This window comes from Epinephelus lanceolatus, chromosome 12 (genome assembly GCF_041903045.1).
Source record: "Epinephelus lanceolatus isolate andai-2023 chromosome 12, ASM4190304v1, whole genome shotgun sequence".
Classification (NCBI taxonomy): Eukaryota; Metazoa; Chordata; class Actinopteri; order Perciformes; family Serranidae; genus Epinephelus; species Epinephelus lanceolatus.
The window spans coordinates 15,235,907-15,253,078 of record NC_135745.1 but is presented as its reverse complement, the minus strand read 5'-3'; the positions used below and the strand labels follow the sequence as shown (position 1 = coordinate 15,253,078).

The following is a 17,172-nucleotide window of genomic DNA, read 5'->3' as shown; positions in this document are numbered from 1 at the left end:
ATTTGTTAAGTTAGAAATATATTAAATAGTTAAATCTAAATATTAAATCTAAATGCTAAATATAAATATAAATGTTAAATCTAAATGCTAATTATAAATATAAATCTAAATGTTAAATCTAAATGCTAAATATAAATATAAATGTTAAATCTAAATATTAAATCTAAATCTAAATCTAAATGTTAAATCTAAATGCTAAATATAAATATAAATGTTAAATGTTAAATCTAACATTTGTTAAATCTAAATGTTCTGGGTGAAACTAAATATTTAGCTGATATGCAAATTCACAGTGCCGGTCACCGGAAGTACCAAAATAAAAGCTCGAGATAGTCAGACTGTGCTTTGCTGCTGCTGCAGCCACTGATGCTTTCTAGACATCGTGATTTCCCAAAACTGAATAAATACCACACATCGCAACACAAAACTGCTTTGCTAGCTCAATCATGTTGTAACTAAGACATCCGCTGGAAAAAAATATTTTTTTCACGGACCATTTAAAATTTAATGAGTCATTACAGACACTGCTAACAGGGCTAAGAGCTAACGGTTGTTAGCTTAGCTTAGGTTGTTAATCCCTCCGAAGGGACACTAACAACTCAAAGTACACGTCAGATAAAATTTCTCCAAACTTGTTTCTTGTTATTTTAGGTAGTTATTATCACGCTAATGTATGTTCAAGTGTTCATTTCCCCCGATAAGTTGGTTTTAATTCCTTATTTGATTCTATAAACACAGTCTGACCATCTCGAGCTTTTATTTCGGTACTTCCGGTGACCGGCAGTGTGAATTTGCATATTAGCTAAATATTTAGTTTCACCCAGAACATTTAGATTTAACATTTAACATTTAGATTCCTATTTAGCATTTAGATTTAACATTTAGATTTAGATTTAATATTTAGATTTAACATTTATATTTATATTTAGCATTTAGATTTAACATTTAGATTTAGATTTAGCATTTAGATTTATATTTAGATTTAATATTTAGATTTAACATTTATATTTATATTTATATTTAATATTTAGATTTAACATTTAGATTTAGATTTAGCATTTAGATTTAGATTTAATATTTAGATTTAGATTTAACATTTATATTTATATTTAATATTTAGATTTAACTATTTAATATATTTTTAAGTTAACAAATATTGCTGTAAATGTGGTAAAATGTGACGTTTAAAAATTCACAATACTTTTTTAAACATTGTTTGAAGCTAAATGTGGCAAAATGTTGATGTTATTTTCAGCGTGAAACACTTTACAAACGGCACCCCATATGCAGTAGTGTCTTATTGTTCTTTTGTTCTGTGTGGCTGCCCTGCTGGGATTTAAAACAGTCTGATCAAAAATATCGACGACAAACAGCAAATCCAAGCGTGATGATTTCACTGATAGCTTCTCAGTGTGGACTATTATTATCTGTGTGCAATCAGACCATCTAGTTATTAAATGAGATGGAGGGGAACATCTTGTATCCCTATTGAAGTCCTGTACAGTAAGGTGTTTATGTATGTTAGGACGTTAAGGTATTATATTTAGTTTCAGTGCAGGCCTACACACTGGTCTTGGCTCACATTATTCCCACTATCAGCACACAAAATATAATGAAACACAAGATAGTTTCCATGACATCATATTTTTCCTCAGTGTTTGACTTTGAAATGAACACAAGAAGCAAAGAGATCAAGCCAAAGCAGAAAGCGAGTCAGAGAGCTTCTTAATCACAAACATCAGATCAGGTCAGCTCTGTCCGACAGGCTAAATGCTCCTGAACTGATTTGGAGCTGTGGACGCTGAAAAGTGTTCCAACAAGAGAAATGTAACACCTCTGTTGATGTTTGAACACCTGATGCTGTTTTTCATTTTGCTCTCGCTTTGGTACAGTTTACACCCGGACTATTCGATTACAAAGTCAATCAGGCCGGATTTTAAAACCAGAACCCTCAGATCTGAGCTTGAGGATGATACAGACACCACCCTAAGAAGGTGAGAGGGGGATTATTTATGTACATATATATATATATATATATATATATATATGTATATATATATATATATATGTTTAATTGAGTAGTGCAGTAATGTCCATCAAAGTTACAAGCTCTTTTTCCTCAGGAAAAGCTCTGAAGTGCAGCAAACGATTTTTCAGTGAAGGTCTGGATAAAGTCAGGACAATAGAACTGAGGATATCCTTCAGTTTCTTCTGCTTGCTGCTTTCATTGTTGGCTTTTCTTGACAAGACCCGCCCTACTCTGCCACTGATTGGCTACAATGCACTTCTTGACGGGTCTCATGTGTCTTGCCCATACGCTACACATATTTAGTGGATTTGCAGTGGAAACGACAAACAAAGGCCAGAGTAACTTTTCTTGCAGCCCGACAAACCACTGCCTTGCTAATGTGTTCAGTGTCTCTAATGCTATAAAGAAAACGAAGAATCAAAGGGCAATGCATACAATTTGCTCTGGTGATAATGCAAATCTACATTTTATGTATCTGGGTGGAGAAGATTGTTAAGATAAATGATAGAGTGTGAGGTGAAACGGTATGTCCCTCTTCTTATGCAACAGCCTCTGAATAATTTGTGCTTCAAGGTCCACGACTTAATTCACAACAGGACATGTCATGTCTCTCCTTCCTGCTACACACTCAGTGAGCTATCAGCTGCCAGCCAGCAGATGTGCATCATGGAGTATGTTGCCATAGTAACTGACTCAGGGTTACGCTGAACTGGCTTTGTGAAACAGAAAAGTGAGCGTTTCCCTCATCTCAGGCTCAACATACTCAGAGTTTTCACTAATCCTGCTTTCTGAAATAGGGTCCAGGTTTCTTTGAGTGCACTGACACATTTATTTCAACACACTCACCTTCACACAGGTAAAACATTGTATGTCTGTACTTCATCTCAGGAGTCCATCACAGGTAAGTTTCCATTCATCAGTTTCAGTTTCAACATGATTCAAAGTCTTCATGCTGCCACACTTCCCATCACACACCTGCTGCTCATGACTTGGACCTTACCTATATTACCTGTTCTAGTGCACCACCCTGTGTACAAACAACAAAACTGCACCTATTTACATGTAGTCACCATTATTCAAACATGAATCAAAACATACAAAGCATGTTATTGTGGCTCCACCAGACATACTGATGTCACGTGTTATTTCCAAAACATGCTCATGTTCTAGTGGTCTAGTGATCCCAAACTAATCAACAGCCATAGACGTATAACCTTACTCAATAACGATAAGAAAATGTTGAGACACATTTATGCGAACAGACTGAAAGCTGGTATCATACAAATCACCTCAGATACACAGTCTGGTTTTATAAAAGGACGGTCAATTCACAGCAATATACGACTTGTGCTTGACTTACTGGAACACAATAACTTAATTGAAGATGAAGGTTTCATTTTATTTTTATAGATATTTTTTTAAAAGCGTTCGACATAGTTGAGCACAAATTTATCTTTCGTACCCTAGAGCTATTTGGTTTTCGAGAAAACTTCATTAACATGGTTAAACTACTTTACAAGGACACCAATAGTTCAATCCTGTTACCACACAGTACATGCCCAAGATTGTTGATCAACAAAGGAATCAAACAAGGTTGTCCCATTTCCCCCTTCTATTCATCTCAGTGCTAGGCAAACAACTGGCAATTAGCCGACTGGCAGACGATACAACAATATTTATGAGAAATAGTGACCAAATTCCCAAAGTCCTCAAAACAGTTGATTTTTTCCCCAAAGCATGTGGATTAAAACTAAACCTTAAAAAATATGAACTGTTACCAATTCATGATTCCCCTCTTGGAATAATTCATAATATCCCTGTCAAATCTACTGTTAAACACCTAGGCATACACATCACTATAGATATTAACACTCTGAACAATTTCAACATTAGGAATACATTAGACAAGTGTTAATCATATTTAAATCTCTGGTCTCAAAGAGACATTTCTATTATTGGACGAGTTTTCCTCACAAAAATGGAATGCCTCTCAAGATTCATTTATCCGGCCTGTTAGTTGTCACTATCCAAAAATGCTATTAAATACATAAACCAGGCTAACTTCAATTATATTTGGAAGAGGAAAACACACTACATTAGGAGAGGAAATTTGATTAAAGGATATGAAGAAGGTGGTCTTAAAGCTATTGATATAGACCGTATTAATGGCACTATTGAAATTAATTGGCTCAGATCCTTTGTGAGAAATGAAAACAGCCTTTGGTTTCACATCCCAAACCACATTTTTAGGAAGTTAGGAGGCATCAACCTCCTCCTTAGATGTGACTTGGAATTAAATAAGCTCCTGATCAAACTATCACTCTTCCATCAACAGGAACTACAGTATTGGAAAATGATTTACAAACACAATTTCCGCTCCCACAACACCCCATATGGAATTGCAGGTGCATGTTACTGAAAAATAAATCCTTATTTTTCCAAATGCACTTACTGAATAATACAGGAAACATTCTGCCCTTTGAGGACTTTTGTTCTAAATGTAAGCTCAATGACAGAGGTCAGTACAACAATGTTATCAAAGCAATCCCTCAATCTGTTATTGTGATGTCATATCATTTATTTCAAAACAATGTAAGCCCGAATCTCCCTTCGCTTTTGGTGAATGGTCATAACATCACTAATATAAAACTACCTAATTTCACAATCTGGCAAACCTTCGTTAAAGAATTATATCCGTTCTCATCAAACAGAAATTCAGTTCTACAATTCTTCTCTTAAAATGAAGCTGAGAGTCTGACATTGAAATTCTTCAAGTTTCCTGTTGCACCTAAAGCTCAGGCCTTTTGGGATGATTTGCATTACTGGTTGTTTCCTAAATGTGTCAATTTCTCTAATCTAACAAAGGAAAATGTTTTGTTTGGTTGACCTGTGAAAGATCCGTCACATAACTTGGCAATCAACTCAAGTATCATTCTTGGAAAGTTTTTTTTAAATAAATAAAAACAGATTTATGAAATCTAAACCAAATTTCTTTGTTTTTCACAAGGAAATGTGTCATTACTTTTCATCACTGAAGTATATGGAGACAGATATAGAGAGTTAGCAGAGGATCTTAACCTTGCAGCTAACCCACAGCTCTAGTATCTTATTCCTTACTGAGTTTATTCTTATTCATTTCTGTGCCTTTTTTGTTATTTTTAACTTTATTTTTTATTACTTTTATTTTAATTTTCTCTTCATCCACACACATCCACCTTATATACCTATTTCTAGGCTTGTCTGTAACCTTGTTCTTTATATACCACACTGTACTATGCCAATTTGTGTTGTAAATTTGCTCATAAAGGAAAAACTAAAAAGCCTATTGATGATGTCACGTCATTGGAGGACATGTTCAAAATGTCATCAACTCTTAAAAAAAAAAGATTTTTATTTCAAGTCTGTAATTTTATAATAAGCAGTTTAACTGAACTTTTTTGTCTGCCTATTTGTCCTATCTGACATTTTTCAACAAACAAAAATAATAATAAAAGTAGCTTTGCAAGCAGCAAGTTACTTTGGCCTTTTTCTTGTAGCTTAGCTTGCTACATTTCTCTGGGGGTTGCTTCAGTATGGTGAAACTTCATTTTGATATGGAGTAACTGGTAGCTTAGTTCACCACATTTTCCCAGTAGCTTGCCCAACACTGTTTGTTATCTGCAGGGACAGATGAGCAGACACTCCTTACATCAGCGTCCCACAGTTTCTGCCTGGCAGACTTGATGACAGTGAACACATCACAGTGCAGTATGTGGCCAAGTGTAGTTGCAGCCTCGCGGACCACAGACATATATACAGAGACGCCGCATCGACTGCCTGAGCGCGTCCTCGCCGTACGCCATCTTGGATGGGTCTCGCTTCGCCTCCACAGTGCATTCACTTCTATTGAGGAAGGGTCTGTATGCACAAGTAAAATAGAATAACTCACTGAATTTTCAACTGATTTTCACGCGGTTTGGTTTGTTACAAACGACACACATAGTTATGATACAGGATGCTTTCGTACATTAAAAATGCGGGATTTCATGCTTTAATACTTTCTGCAGATAGCAACAGCATGTTATTTAGGTCACAACACAGTTATTTTATTCACCTCAACCCCAGAGTGGGATGGATATATACATATATATATATATATATAGCCTATAGGCTATAGATAGATATAGATATACACACACATATACAGTACAGGCCAAAAGTTTGGACACACCTTCTCATTCAATGCGTTTTCTTTATTTTCATGACTATTTACATTGTAGATTCTCACTGAAGGCATCAAAACTATGAATGAACACATGTGGAGTTATGTACTTAACAAAAAAAGGTGAAATAACTGAAAACATGTTTTATATTCTAGTTTCTTCAAAATAGCCACCCTTTGCTCTGATTACTGCTTTGCACACTCTTGGCATTCTCTCCATGAGCTTCAAGAGGTAGTCACCTGAAATGGTTTCCACTTCACAGGTGTGCCTTATCAGGGTTAATTAGTGGAATTTCTTGCTTTATCAATGGGGTTGGGACCATCAGTTGTGTTGTGCAGAAGTCAGGTTAATACACAGCCGACAGCCCTATTGGACAACTGTTAAAATTCATATTATGGCAAGAACCAATTAGCTAACTAAAGAAAAACGAGTGGCCATCATTACTTTAAGAAATGAAGGTCAGTCAGTCCGGAAAATTGCAAAAACTTTAAATGTGTCCCCAAGTGGAGTCGCAAAAACCATCAAGCGCTACAACGAAACTGGCACACATGAGGACCGACCCAGGAAAGGAAGACCAAGAGTCACCTCTGCTTCTGAGGATAAGTTCATCCGAGTCACCAGCCTCAGAAATGGCAAGTTAACAGCAGCTCAGATCAGAGACCAGATGAATGCTACACAGAGTTCTAGCAGCAGACCCATCTCTAGAACAACTGTTAAGAGGAGACTGCGCGAATCAGGCCTTCATGGTCAAATAGCTGCTAGGAAACCACTGCTAAGGAGAGGCAACAAGCAGAAGAGATTTGTCTGGGCCAAGAAACACAAGGAATGGACATTAGACCAGTGGAAATCTGTGCTTTGGTCTGATGAGTCCAAATTTGAGATCTTTGGTTCCAACCGCCGTGTCTTTGTGAGACGCAGAAAAGGTGAACGGATGGATTCCACATGCCTGGTTCCCACTGTGAAGCATGGAGGAGGAGGTGTGATGGTGTGGGGGTGTTTTGCTGGTGACACTGTTGGGGATTTATTCAAAATTGAAGGCACACTGAACCAGCATGGCTACCACAGCATCCTGCAGCGACATGCCATCCCATCCGGTTTGCGTTTAGTTGGACCATCATTTATTTTTCAACAGGACAATGACCCCAAACACACCTCCAGGCTGTGTAAGGGCTATTTGACCAAGAAGGAGAGTGATGGAGTGCTGCGGCAGATGACCTGGCCTCCACAGTCACCGGACCTGAACCCAATCGAGATGGTTTGGGGTGAGCTGGACCGCAGAGTGAAGGCAAAGGGGCCAACAAGTGCTAAACACCTCTGGGAACTCCTTCAAGACTGTTGGAAAACCATTTCAGGTGACTACCTCTTGAAGCTCATGGAGAGAATGCCAAGAGTGTGCAAAGCAGTAATCAGAGCAAAGGGTGGCTATTTTGAAGAAACTAGAATATAAAACATGTTTTCAGTTATTTCACCTTTTTTTGTTAAGTACATAACTCCACATGTGTTCATTCATAGTTTTGATGCCTTCAGTGAGAATCTACAATGTAAATAGTCATGAAAATAAAGAAAACGCATTGAATGAGAAGGTGTGTCCAAACTTTTGGCCTGTACTGTATATACACTGTATAAACACAATATACACAATACAAAACATAGTATAGCATATTAATAAATTTATTAATATATTTTAATAAAGAAAAAGCTCTATTGTTGATTGAGTTTATTTCTCACACACACCCACTCTCTTTTATACCCACAGCCATCAGACTTAATAATTCTTTGTTAAATAGATGATCTTACAGACTTCTTTGAAATTTTCTTTTCGGGGATTAATAAAGTTATTCTTATTACACTGACTGCTGTGATCCCTCAAAAGTAGTAAAAAACATTTTCAGTATTTACATAAACACTGAAGTTAATTTTGGTATTATGAAAATGGGACTGTGGTCAAGATAATTTGAAAAAAGATACAGAAGGATGAGCAGCAGGGAATATTTGCAGCACAGCTGGTGGAAATTGAATATGTGCACAAAGGTGTGCTAGGGAAGGCAAGGCAAGGCAAGGCAAGTTTATTTGTATAGCACAATTCAACACAAGGTAATTCAAAGTGCTTTACAGAGACATTAAAAGCAACAAGACACAATTTAAAACAATAAAAACAGTCGATTGAAAGGGGAAATAGAAATTGAGAATGATAGTGATAATAATAAAATACAGTAACATAAAATAAAAACAGGCTCAATACATTGAACCGTCAGGATAAGAAAAGAAGTAAAATAATAAAAGGCATAAATCAGCAGTGTGTAGTCAAAAAGTACGGGCAGCAGAATACAGCAGGTAAGTATTTAATCTAAGAGTACGCTTCAGTAAACAATAGTGTTTTTAGCTCTGATTTAAAGGAGCTGACAGTTTGAGCAAACCTCAGATCTACATATTATGCTATACATAATATGCTATACTGTGTTTTGTATTGTGTATATGGTGTTTATACAGTATGTTTATACAGTATATAAATACTGTATATATATATATATATATATATATATATATATATATATATATATATATATATATATATCCCACTCTGGGGTTGAGGTGAATAAAAGAACTTGTTGTGATCTAAATAACATGCTGTTGCTATCTGCAGAAAGTATTAAAGCATGAAATCCCGCATTTTTAATGTACGAAAGCATCCTGTATCATAACTACATGTGTGCCGTTTGTAACAAACCGAACCGCGTGAAAATCAGTTGAAAATTCAGTGAGTTATTCTATTTTACTTGTGCATACAGACCCTTCCTCAATAGAAGTGAATGCACTGTGGAGGCGAAGCGAGACCCATCCAAGATGGCGTACGGCGAGGACGTCGGCTCTGATGGGTAGCGGCAGTCAATGCGGCGTCTATGTATATATGTCTATGTCGCGGACTACCAACCTACCTACACGACACTCCCACTCATACACTGACCAATCCCAACTCAGCTGAGCTCACTGTGTTCCCAGCGTAACCCTGAGTGTTTGGAAATTCCTTGTCACTAAAGTAGCCTCAAATTACAAGTAGTCAAATTAAACAGCCGTGCGCTTATTAGACGAAAAGGTGCAGCTCCGTTTGGGCGAACATAAGCTGAAGGTAAGCGGCGTCGGTACTCTAACGTTTCCTGCATCGGTCCAGTTATACGAGGCTGACGTAGCATCACAGGAACTCCAGCCTCATTAGCCTAGAGGAGCACTTGCTTTAGGAAACTACAGATAACATTTAGTAATGCTCCAAGCTATTGTTTTGTTCACGAAGATGGCAACTAACAGATTTTAATTCGCTACAAACTTTATTTTGTACTCTTTGAACCCACGGAGTCACGCAGAAAGGTTTACAATAAGACGACAAGAGAACACTAGTCCTGTGTCTTTAAAAAGGCAACACACGGAGCAATACAAGATGGAGGTAGTTACGACTACTTTATATTGTGTTACAATTAATCGAGGTATATCACTGAGTTCAGTGGTTTCCAAAACTGGGAAGAGAAGCGCTGTGACCTGATAAATAAGGCGAAAAGGACAGAACGGCAGAATTTGCATTAATTTATGATACTGTTCTCTCATCCGTGCTTTTTGGGAAATATTGTGGGTCAATGTCATTGGTTCGACAGCCCATTAGTCCGACTGTCCGTGGTGCTGAACGACCTTAACCACAGGGCATCTTGATGATTTCGGAACGGACTTCGGAACAATGAGTTTAATATGGTCGGAACAATGGGATGTCGAACCAATGGGCAGTTCCCAATATGGGTAAAGGGTAACTTGAGTAATTTTCAACCAGGAACTGATTGTCCATGTTTTGTGTCTAATGCCCATAATGGAACAACATGTTCTTTTAAGATGGCTCAGTATTAAATGAAACAGCTGTGGAGGAACAGGTTACAATGTAACCATGTGGGACAATTATACACCATCAGTTTACATCCAATAAAAGTTATTGTTTTGCCTCTGACAGGCTCAGATCATTATTCTTTGTGCCTGACAACATCATGGAAAGGACCCTTCAGAGACAGACCTTTTGTTAAGGAGTAAGATTTTTTTTGTTGAGCTAGAAACATCCCTGAAACTGCCGTCAGCAAACCCACCAGACCTAATTTAAATAAACAGTAATTTTTGCATGTGTAGAGTATACAGCCTGTGGTGTAGAGCCAGGGTGGAGCATCTGTCATTAACATAACTGTCTTTTAAAGGCTCAGTTTTTAAGCTAACAGCACCAGTGGTGTCACATGAATCTTGAGACTGTAATAAATATGTTGCTACCAAACCTGTGATGCTAGCTGACTTGGAACCGGGCTATTTACTCACTGTTTATTTAAATGGTGTTTCTGGGCTGTTTCTAGTAAAACAAAAAGGGTCTTATTCTTGAAAAAAAAAAAAACGGTCAATCTCTGTAGGTATCTTTCCATAATGTTGCCAGAAACATTCAATAACAATTTGAGCCTGTCACTGCATAACACAAGCACTTTTTGTGGATGTAAATTAAGTGTGACCCTTAATGTAAGTTTCAGCCTGTTTTGCTTCTGCCAGCCTTAAAGGTTGGGAACCACTGGTTTAATATTTAATAATGCACTGTATCTTATAAGCTGACATTTCAGAAGAGATGTCCTCCCAAGTCATACTGAGGCTGCTGCCCAGAGCCAGATGCATGTTTGATGAGCCTGTTCAGGTGACGGTGTCCGGGCTGAGGGCGAGACAGGTGGTCACCATGAGAGCCAGGTCAACTGACGAGAAAGGAGTGGAGTTCAGCTCCTCGGCCACCTACAAGGCTGATGGGAACGGGGAGATCAACCTGGAGAGAGACCCCTCACTCAGTGGGAGCTACGTCGGGGTTGAACCTATGGGTCTGCTGTGGTCGATGAGGGCAGATGTCTTGCACAAAAGGTTTCAAAAAACCAAATCATTAAACCCCCACGTAGTAAAGTTCTCTGTGCATGAGGAGGAGGGGGAGGGCAGGATGCTGGCAGAGGCGACCAATGAGAGGCTTGTGATGGGAGACGGGGTGAGCCGGCGTCCTGTCAAAGAGGGGAATATTCGTGGAGTCCTGTTCACTCCCCCAGGTTGGTCTATGTCTTTGTCGCACTTTACATCTTTCAATTTTAATTCAATGATAAATTAATTATTATGAAGTCAACTTTGCTGACTCTTATATGATGGCTTTTCCATAATTTGAATGCAATAAAAATGTCTCTTTAATGTGTCCTCATGTGTCTTTTGGTCCAGGAGGAGGTCCGTTCCCTGCTGTGTTGGATCTGTACACTTTTGGTGCAGGTTTGTCAGAGAAAAGGGCCTCTCTGTTGGCCAGCCATGGATTTGTGGTTCTGACTGTAGCCCTGTACGGTCATGATGACATGGCGAGGAACATCACAGAGGTCCATCTGGATTATTTTGAAGAAGCAATCGAGTTTTTAAGAAAACAAGACAAGGTGAGCAGTTTGCGCAGTACAGTCCAAATCTCTGTCAACTGTTTTTTAGATGCTGATGTTTGCATGTGTTTCCACAGGTGGGCAGTAAAGGAGTTGGTGTAATATCACTTTCAAAAAGCGCAGATCTTGCACTATCAATAGCCTCTTACCTGCCAGATGTCGAGGCCACAGTGTGGATAAATGGCTGCTGTGCCAATATTTTTTTACCCCTTCACTATAAGAGGAGACAAATCCATCCTGGGTTAATGTTTGACATCAGCAAGATGATTCCCACTGAGTCAGGGGCCTTTAATTGCAAGTATGCTACACATAATCCACTGGCAGAGGAGAACAAGGCTACCCTGATCCCCATTGAACAAGCCAAGGGGCGTTTCCTCTTTGTGGCTTCAGAGGACGACCTCAACTGGGACAGCAAGACTTATGTGGACATAATGGTGGAGAGACTGAAGCGTCATGGGAAGCAGAACTTTGAGAGTGTGTGTTACCCTGGAGCAGGACATTACCTCGAGCCGCCTTATGGACCCTACTGCCCCTCCAGTTTTCATGGGGTTGTAGGAAAGCCAGTCCTGTGGGGGGGTGAGCCCAGGTCCCACGCTGCAGCTGAAGTCCAACTGTGGAAGAAGATCCAGGAGTTCTTCACAACTCACCTGAGCTGTGATGCTGCACAGACTAAAGCCAAATTATAGATACAAATGTCATAATATGGAAGACATAAGAGATAAATCACCAGCCAAATAACTGTGAATAATCATATATGAATGCTGTGGAATGAAGCAAATGATTTAATATTTGATTGATGATTGAACATTTCATGTATTTAACAATAATGACCAATCACAGCATGATGCAGAAATGCTACTGTACGCTGAGAACAAATGCAAAGACTTTTGTGTTTCACTCAAAGCGATAACTGACCTTTCAAAGTTTGAGAATAGAAAGAGAAATTGACAAACTCAAATGTGAAAAATTAAAAGTCTAATATGAAAGTGGCAGTTGGAAACAGATCAAGACGAAAAGAAATATTTCACTGACAAAATGACCGTTTGTATATAGTTACTCAGTGCATTACTTGAATTGCAAAAAGAAAACTTTGCTTTTCTGGCACGCCTTCACAGTGAAAGAGGAATTCAATTATTAATGAACTGAAGTAATCAGGGTCTGCAAAGACAACAGCAAAACTATATCAAAACCTACTTTTATACGTTGTATAATCCAAGTCTGGTTTATCTGGTCTTATTATCAGTACTTCCCAAACAGATGTGTTATTGCCAAAATGTTACAATAAGGTTTCCAGAGCTTAAGGCAAGTTAGATTTAAGACCTTTTAAGGATCCTTGGGAACCCTGGCCAATATAAAACACTTCTGCCTATAGGTAGCACTCCCTGAGCGTATCTGGGTACGATCCTACCTTTAAACTGAGTTCAAATGCATGTGCCTGCCCAGGCATTGTCTGTGTGGTAGACGCTTTGTTCTGACATGTTTTTAATCATAATATTTTAGCAAAAAGCATGTGTTTGGGAAGTACTGAGCTCTGTCAGCACTCTTGCCGATGTTTAGTGCTGTTAATGGACTTTATGGACAACTCATACACTCTGAATGTCTGAAAGAACCACTTTAAGATTGTCCGCTCATGGGCCCTTGTATAATTTTGATTAGATTTTTGATGTTTATGGTAAGTAAACAACTGCTGTGTTTAAGTAATTTTCTCATACAACCTATCATGAGAGAGCTACCCTCTTTGCGGTTCAATGGATGCCAACCATTTCAAGTTACAACCACCATGACAGGTTCAATAAACGCGTTTGCCAGACAACCACAGTTATAACTCACCTATTATGCCTTATCATAATCCTCGGTCCTCATAAAGTTGTCATACACTCCCAAAGGTCCAGATGATCTAAAACCAGTTTTATTACATTATTGCATCGAAAGATACCCACAGGCTGCTGATGCATAATTGCACATGTCCATAGTTCTCTTCTTACTGTATGCAAAAAAATCCACTTTGCATATAAATTTGCAGAAAACGTCCATATGAAAAAGGTGGCTGAAGTCTGACCTTTTGATTGACACCTCACGTAAGCCAATAGGGGCTTCCATGTTGTCTCAACAGCCAACAATAGCCAATGAGAGCCCGTGTTAACAAGAAGGGCCTTCCTCAGTTCTCAGGTTAGCAGCTGTCTTGCTGACTTATGGGTCTTGTAATCAGTGACACTCCTAACCTCCAGAGGAGTGTTGAACTCATTACTGGCATTATAGACTGTCATAAATGTTCATAAATGATTGACAAGTTGCTCCTTTGTTGTCTTAAGGGAAAAAACCAGCCTCTTATCACTTTTCTAGAAGTGTTTCCCCCCCAGTAAACTTGTAAATTTCTGTCTGTATTTGTTTTTCACTCAAAATAACACAGTGAGTAACCAAGCCTTGTCTTAACCTCATTTTTGGAGAGTGCCTAGACAAAACCTTAAACATGTTAAATGTTTATTGTTTGTGATAATATTGTCTACATTGAATTTGGACTATTCTAGGCTTCATGCTTTGGTCCCATCATGTTTTCCAGCGTATAAGTACCAGTTCTAGTCATCCGCATCATCTTTTTTCAAGAAAATATTAAGGTGAAAATAAAGAAAAATCATCTCAGTGTGTTGAAGCATCTATAACTCACTGACAGAAGCACTCAGTGATTCTGACTTCAGTGTGTTACCTTGTAAATTAGCCCAAGTGGAGAAAATTATAGAAGTAGACATAAGAGATGTAAACACCAAGTATCTAAGAATGTAAAAATATAATATGTGCATTATACTACAGTGTTGACACTAGAATATAAAACATTTGAAAAATAAAATCTGTATAATGTGTGCTGAGTATGTAAATTGTGTAAAATATGTGCCTTATGCTATATTACAATATATGTAACTAGTATGCAAGTTTAGAAACATGAAAACGTGTTTAATGCTACAATGAACAACACGATATACACATGATTAGAAAAGAGAAAAAGAAATAGTGTGTGTGCAATAAATTATACATACATTCATGTATGTAGGTATACAAAAAATGGAACAGGAACAGCTTTCTTGGGTATGCCTTGGATATGTGTTTTAGGTGAATTTTTGTCCTTTAAATCCTCCAAGTGTCCTTTCTCTCACTGGGGAAAATGATAACTGCAATGTTTAACACTGTTTTTTTTTTAGTTTTTGTTATTGGGAGTGCTGTACGTGTTTATGTGCATGTATGAGAGTGTGAGGAATGTGCAGGGGAGGAGATAGAAGTAAATAAGTAAATTATTAACAATAATAATGTTGATAAATAACTAAAATAACCCTTCTTCTAATGCCATGTCTATTTACTGGACTGAAACTGTATGCTTAGCGTGGCAGTGGACATTTAGAGTGCCCGTTATTGACATCAATAAACTGGGTGGCTTTTATCCATTTCATTATTTTAATAACATAATAGTTAAAATTCAGGCTATGCATAACTATGTGAAAGAACAGTGATCTTATGTTTGTGCCATTTGTTATTTTACAAAATCCTAATTGACCTTATAGAGTGTGAAGTTGATGCATTGCAAATTTTGCACGTGCAAACTTTGACACAGTGTTCTAACACAATTTGCCTCTTTTTAAAGACAGCTGTTGTGTCTCTGTGTTGTGATACCAATGCAGGACAAAGCAGGAGTATTATACTCACATTTTTCAGATCAAAAGCACTAGAGTAGATGAATGAGTGGCGTCTTAGTTTAATGAATAAAAGCAAAGAATAAAGCAGTCAAAGAATGCGCCTTCTTTATGAGTCTAAAGAGGCTTAGAGCAGAAGAAGCTGCCGATAATGGAAGTCTTGAAATATAATGTAAAGTGCTCTTAGTTTCTTTGAATGTCACGGTGAATAAAGCAGCTATCTCACGTCTCACGAAAACAGGAATGCGGACTGAAGTTTTGACTCAGGGTACAGCTTGTCAGGCTGGGTAACTTTACTTCCCTATGTACACTAAAGTGGTAGCTGCTTGGCTGACTTCAGATGGTCAGATGTTGGGAATAAATGTTATTGACTCAAAGCATCTAGGACTGATGTGTCTTTTTAAAGAATTTGTCATATTTAAATTAAAGCAGAGTAGGAGGAAAATGTTTGTTGTCTTAAAATACAGACTCATGATTGCTGCCATGTATTAGTAAGTGAAGTTTAATGTTTCTTATATTTTGTTGTGAAATATTTTATTAAAGAATAAGTCTCTCACTTTTTGCCTCTTTATCTTTGGCTTGTCCCACACTCTAAACATAGCAAAATAAATTGCCTTAATTGTCACTTAAGGAGCTGTCAGGAACGTGTCATTCATCACGGTGGCCACTAGATGGAAATGTCAGCCTCCATATATAAGCACCATGTGGCGAGCTTTCTGCCTGTTGGGGGAATAAGTTTGAGGAATTAGATAATATTTTTGCTTTATTTTGAGCGCAACATGATAGAAACCTAATTTTTTAAAAGAGAAAAAAGGTTTTCACATTGGACGAGTTTAAATCCTTCACAAGAGTTGTAATAACCTTCAATAACAACAGTTAAAGGCTATCAACATCCATATCAACACAAACTTAGCATTTATTTAAAAGAAATTGCAACAATGGCTTGCAAACCTATACAGGCAATTTTACTGCTTATTATTTGGTGTGTGTTTGCTTTGCTGGGGAAGCAGAAGAAAATGCATGATTCTGCTGGATTTTAGTAAAACCTTCAATTTCTATCCCCTAACTCTGGGATGCACGACTAATATCATCAAATTCATCTTTATAAGTTGCCATGAGGATGTGATGAAGACATATGGAATTTCTGGTTTTACATTTAGCTATATGTTCACATATAGGCTAGGGATTTGACATTGTGTATTTTGAGCCCATGTACACACACACACACACACACACACACACACACACACACACACATATTGTTGTTGTTCATGGTGTTTTTTTGTTTTGTTTGTTTGTTTTCACAATTCTTGGGTATCTCTACCCAACCTGACTGCCAAAGATAGAAAAAAAAATTGGTACTGCTATGCGTGGCATGCGTTGATCTCATAGTCTACGGCATCAGACCATACGCCAACAGGGATGCTTTTGACTTATGACTATATGCCTGTTTTGAGCTTTATTTATTTATCACAATGTGAATGTGGTCGAGCCCTATTTATAGGGCTCCAGTCTCCTGGACATCTCACTCACGGTGTCACCTTTTTTTCTCTGGCTATTTCCATGTGTGACACACTCTGCCTCTTTTACTGACTTGCCACACAGTGTTTTCAGAATTGAAATAGCTTTAATTTTCAAAATATTGGCTCTGATTTGCTTGATTTGAGGCTGCCGCTTGGAATTATGGGTAAATTCCAATAATAAGTTGTAGGATATGTGTATGAAGAATTGATATATCCATAAAATGGGAACTTTTATCAGTGATATGCTGACTGGTGAGGTGGGCAGTGACAGACATCAGCTGT

General features: G+C 37.8%; 1 protein-coding gene across 5 annotated transcripts in view; it reads left to right on the top strand.

Moving 5' to 3' along the window:
- LOC117271657 (acyl-coenzyme A thioesterase 5-like) overlaps positions 1–15,923 on the top strand; it is a 148,892-nt gene extending 132,969 nt beyond the window's left edge. The window contains exons 1-4 of one of the 5 annotated variants that reach the window (XM_078172993.1): positions 9,205–9,358; positions 10,848–11,321; positions 11,485–11,687; positions 11,765–15,923. In XM_078172993.1, coding sequence (XP_078029119.1) covers positions 10,865–11,321; positions 11,485–11,687; positions 11,765–12,373 — 1,269 coding nt within the window. In that variant the 5' untranslated portion in view covers positions 9,205–9,358; positions 10,848–10,864 and the 3' untranslated portion in view covers positions 12,374–15,923. Of the gene's footprint in view, positions 1–9,204; positions 9,359–10,847; positions 11,322–11,484; positions 11,688–11,764 lie in introns of those variants that run through there. The other 4 variants (XM_078172994.1, XM_078172996.1, XM_078172995.1 and 1 more) reach the window with 4 other exon arrangements.
- The last annotated feature ends 1,249 nt before the right edge of the window (positions 15,924–17,172 follow it).